General features: G+C 48.4%; 1 protein-coding gene across 2 annotated transcripts in view; it reads right to left on the bottom strand.

The window, feature by feature from the left end:
- Nucleotides 1-6: 6 nt before the first annotated feature.
- Nucleotides 7-5,201, bottom strand: part of LSM12 (LSM12 homolog) — a 19,189-nt gene continuing 13,994 nt past the window's right edge. For both annotated transcript variants that reach the window (XM_029928752.1, XM_029928751.1), the window contains 3 exons: nt 2,581-2,690; nt 1,044-1,170; nt 7-251 (listed from right to left, as the gene is read on the bottom strand). In XM_029928752.1, coding sequence (XP_029784612.1) covers nt 159-251; nt 1,044-1,170; nt 2,581-2,690 — 330 coding nt within the window. In that variant the 3' untranslated portion in view covers nt 7-158. The remainder of the gene's footprint in view (nt 252-1,043; nt 1,171-2,580; nt 2,691-5,201) is intronic.

A 5,201-nucleotide genomic window follows, 5' to 3' on the forward strand; every position in this document is an offset into this window, starting at 1 on the left:
TTTGTTTGTTCAAGTCTAAGATTTGGAAATGCTGACCCTTTGTTAACAAGAGCCAACAGGAAACATAGGATCCCTTCCCTCCCCCGGCCTGCCTCCGCCGAAGCCACCACCGTCGCCTCGCTGGCTGGACGCTGGAAGAGCCCTCCGTGTGTGTGGACTCAGGATGACAGGGCAGCCTCCTTCTGTGGTTGCTGGGCTTGTGAACGCTGCAGTATCTTTTGGCTTTCCACGTCTCTAAAATGTTTTTCAACCTGAAAGAGACCAGTTCAGCCTAGGTCAGAAGAGGAGATGGGCACCAAGGCCTCCCCCACAGTTCACTCCAGGTCTCCAGAGCCTCACGGACTATTCAGGCATCTCTGCCCTTGCTGTCTGCTGACCTTCCAGCCAAAGGGAGGGAGGGACCTCTTGTTTCAACCACCTTTGCTGCAGCTCTGGCTAAAACTGTCTAAAAGAAAGTGAGTCTAAAACTAAAACACCGTATGAACGGAGATTATGATGACCCAAACTCCCTCGCCCCTCTTCGCGGAAGTGCAGAATGAAAAGCTGATAGGGAGTTAACAGTCTTGGACTCTTTACGTCCACGATGTTCCTCTCTCAATGCAAAGCGTGCTTGTTTTGTTTGTTTTTTTCCAAATGCTACAACGCAACCTAGACAGTCATGTGAAATATGCAGGGTCAGAGACCCAACAGCAACTGAGTTACACCAACCGGCCCCTCCGGAGAAGAACCCGGCCTGGGAGGAGAGGAACTGCTCAGGTGCAATACCACGGAATGGGCTGGCTAATTCCAAAAAGCCACACTTCGGGGACATGGGGCTGGCCGCTTGCTTTACTACATACTGCCAGTGGGTTCCATCCCCACAGAAGCGGCCAGGCCGCAAGCTCCCGGGCACTGCGGTCAGGGGACAGGTGGCAAGGCAGGGCTGCTCTCAGGCTGGTGGGTCGGAGGCAGGGACTGCAGCACAATGTCCCGCCCTGATGCTGGAGAGGGGGGAAGGTCAAGGAACCCCCTTCTCTCTAAAGGTCCGTGGCTCCTTTACTTACTATTTTGCGTACATGGCTCAGTGCACTCCCCTCTTTGCCTTTACAGTTTTCCACTTGATATGGGGGTGTAATAACAACTTCTTCCATGACTACGATGTTTTTTTCTTGCCATTTACAGTCTTTAATGCTGGAAGGAGAAGAGAGCAGGTGAAAGTTGCCTCTTGTGGCATCCCACACCTCCGGCCGGATGAATAAATAACTCGAGAAAACTGACCCCAAGTTCTCCACTCACAACTCAGCCAACAACTAGATGCCAGCAGCCCATAGGGAAGAGTAGCCAAGACACACTTCCTGGGCACCAGTGGCTAGAAAAAGCAATGCCCTGGTGTGTGTTTGTTCTGAGGAGGGCCCAGGAGAGGCACTCTGAAGCATCAGGGACCTGGAAAACCACAGAAAACTTGGTGGCAGCCACAGAAGTCCAAACCAAATTGAATTCAAAAACAGAGCTAGGTTCAGGCCACTAGATGCAACTGAAGTAGCAGCCCCAGGGCAGGGGTCGGCAAATATTTTCTATAAAGAGCCAGACAGCAGATATTTCAGGTTTTGAGGGCCGTGCGACCTCTGTCACAACTACTGAACTCTGCCGCTGTGCTGCCCAAGCAGCCACTGCTACAGACACACCGAGCGCGTCCGCCCACTGGCTGGAGTCTGCCACCCTTCGGCCTAGGGAGCAATGGCACCTTTAGAAAGACAGGAAAAGAAATTCCCCATCTCACTGTGATCTGCACTCTGCCATCCACCTCTCAAAATAGTAACTGCTCTTCAAAGTGGCCCCTCTCAATTATCAGACAGCTGGGGTCTGGCCAGACGGGGAAAACCCATTCTAGTTCACACTTGGGCAAACACAGGGCAGCTGATATTCCTAAGAGTTCCTTCACATACCTGTAAATGTTCAGACACTCATACCACGGCCTCGAACAGCTCTGATGCCAGCTGCCATCTGTGCACCAGACCCAGGTGGTTAAATAGGGTAACAGAAGGCAGCAGGGGGGGAGAGGGAGTGTCAAATGTTTCAGTGTTGCAGCAGCTAGGGAAGCTAGTGGAGAGTCAAATGACTTCTGCTGTGACAAAATGTCTTTTAGGAGGTGGTAATAAGGTGGCCTTCTGCTCTCCCTAACTTCCTATGATTATCCCAGTGTTCAATCAGAAAGAGAGAGAGACTTGTAACTCTCTTAATAAAACTGTATCAGCTTCTGGAGAAAAGTACAAGATCAAAATAATGAAAGAGGAAGCAGCCACGTGTTCTAAATGATGGAATACCAGTCCTGAAAGGGACTCAGGATAATCTAATCCCGAACCAAGTCTTACACATGAAGAAACTGAAGCCCAAAGAAGACAACCTGTCCATAATTACACCACTCTCCTGCACGGGAGGACGACAGACACCCACATCCCTGGACACCAAGGTGCTGCGACACACTAACCAGCACCTCTGCGGACTTGCAGGAACACAGCTACCCCAAAGTCGGCCACCACACAGCACAGCCAGGCAGCACTGCCCCTGGGGAAAAGGGACCCCTATGCTCCCCCAACTCACGTCTTGTGTATGGTCTGGAAGAGCTGCTGGCCCTCTAGGGAAACACCAGCGCTGATTGCATAGGCCTGGCTCAGCTTCTCCTCCTTCTCTGTCCGTGCTTTGCTGGCAAGCTAGGGTGGGGGAAAGGAAAGAGACTCAGAAAAGCATTCACCTTCATTCTTCCCAACAGTCAGGACCTGTCGAGGAAAGGAGGCTGGAAAAGACTAGTTTGGTAGATTCACTTCTTTCAGAGTTCAAAAGCGAAACACACACACACACACACACACACACACACACACACACACACACACGATATGCCTGAGGGGTTACTGCCACTGCCACAGACATTCCTTCCATCCAGTACTCACTGAGTGCCTATCACATACCAGACATGCCCTGTGCTGAACTAGAGCACAGTGCTGACGTGGGGACTGGACACAGACTACAAACAGAAACATAAATGACGTAACTACAGAGCGTGCCAAGGAGCCAGGAAGAAAATAAAGCAGGGCAATGTTACACAGCAGGACTGGGAAGTGACCATCTCAGATAAAAGGTAATGCATACATTTCTATGAAAGGAGAGAATTATGACGTTTTATCAACCTCTACTAGAGTCTCAGTTTTAGAAATTAATGTCTACAACACCTTCAGAGAACAGAATATGAGGTTCTAAAGACTATCTTTCTGGAACCACTATCTGTGCTCACATGGGGAGCTAAGACCCAAGTAAACCTAACCTAGTACTGTCCCTCTTCAACTTGAGCTACCATTACCCGCCTTTTAGAAAAAAAGAATGGTCTACATTCTACCTTACACCAGTTCCTTAACTGCTCTCTAGTGGACCGCTCCCAAACTCATCAAAAGAAATTCTAGTAAAATCTAGTAGAGTAGTAGTCCCCCACCCCTCACCCCGCCCTTATCCAGGGTCAACCTCCGTCTGAAAGCAGACGATCGACCATCCTGCAGACATATCATCAGGTCAACAGGAACTTAACCCTACATCACAGCTCCTACACTATTCACCTCACTTCATCTCCTCACACGGGCATTTTATCACCTCACATCATCACAAGAAGGGTAACTAAGAATACTACAATGAGGTATTTAAAGAGAGAAAGCCATATTCACACAACTGTTATGACAGCATACAGTTACAAGTTTTCTATTTTATAAAAAGTGATTGTTGTTAATCTTTACTGCACCTAATTAGAAATTAAACTTTATTATAGGTATGTATGTACAGGAAAAAACCCAGCAGACACAGGGACTGGTACTACCCATGGTTGCAGGCACCCTCCAGGGTCTTGGGAAGACACCTGCAGGCAAGGGGGGACCACCGTAGTCTACTAAAATCTAGTAAATCCCTCCCAACAGGAGTGGGTTGCTGCCTGTCTACCCCTACTGCGCCTAGTCCCCACCCTACACGAGTGGTTGCTAGAGACTCCAGAAGTACAAATTTGCTAGAATGTAGACCAAACAAATATGTCGGACAAAACGGTTAAAATGAAAGGTAGACAATGCATCTGAAAGTCAAACAAATGATTTAGAGATTTTTCAGACCCACGAACATGAATACCTAATACACTGGTGCTGCAGCTCACTAAACACACACACACGCGCGTGCACACACGTGAGCACACATAACTTGTCCCCACATACCAACTCCTTAGATATTATAGCACTTGCACATGCCCCAAGTACCTAGACATTTGGAATTCTTAAAATTTACATTCCACCTAACACTGACCCTTCAAACCACAGACCAAATATAGTTCTATAGGCAAAGTATCTAATCGCTTGTTAGCAAAATGGAGCACTTTATTAAGGTGTGTTTGACTATGAAGAAGAGAAAAAGGAGACCTTCAACTGGGTTATGGGGAGCCTTGCCTCCAAGTTTCAAAGAGCTGGGCCGGGCAGGGAGGGGGGAGGGCTGTGAGCACCAAAGGGAGAGGTCACCCGCAAAGTCATTTCAGTCTCTCTAGGGCAAAGAGGGAAGAAAGGCCCAGACCGCAGTGATCTGAAGTCAGAGGTCCTTTCTCACATGGTCCCCAGTGCGTAGAGAGAGACAGATAAAGCAGCAGTAAATAATCTTTCAAGCCTGGTCGTGCTGATCCGGCCCCACCAGCGCAGAAGTCTGCGGAGAAACAAATGCACAGGGCTGACGGTACTCCCTGGAGCCTGGGCAATCCCGCTGCAGCAAGAGAGCACTCGGTCTCTCTGCAAAGAGAACGGTGTGTTTTAAGCAGCAACAAGCAAAACTTAATCACCAAGAAAACCGTGATAACAAGGAGTTTCCTTTTCAAACAACCCTGTACAAATGTAAAGTCTCCAAAGAAAGAAGGAAAAACAAAACCTCCCCTGGATTAACCACACTCCTACAGGGCCCAAGGGAAGCCCCAGTGACCAGGCAGATGTTTATCCTACCCCATGAACAAGGAGGAGGGTCTCACAGTTTGAGGGTTTTTTAAAAAAAAAATTTATCCCTGAAAACCAAAAACATCTCCCAGTGTTGGGTCTAACAAAGCTGGTTCTATAAAGCTTGTGTTGACTAGACAATATGGATACCCAGAGCAAAATATCCTTGTCATCTACCTAGTAGATTAAAATCCTAACATCACCCATTCAGTGAGAGGAACTGGC

Source organism: Suricata suricatta, chromosome 17 (assembly GCF_006229205.1).
Source record: "Suricata suricatta isolate VVHF042 chromosome 17, meerkat_22Aug2017_6uvM2_HiC, whole genome shotgun sequence".
In the NCBI taxonomy this organism is placed as follows: Eukaryota; Metazoa; Chordata; class Mammalia; order Carnivora; family Herpestidae; genus Suricata; species Suricata suricatta.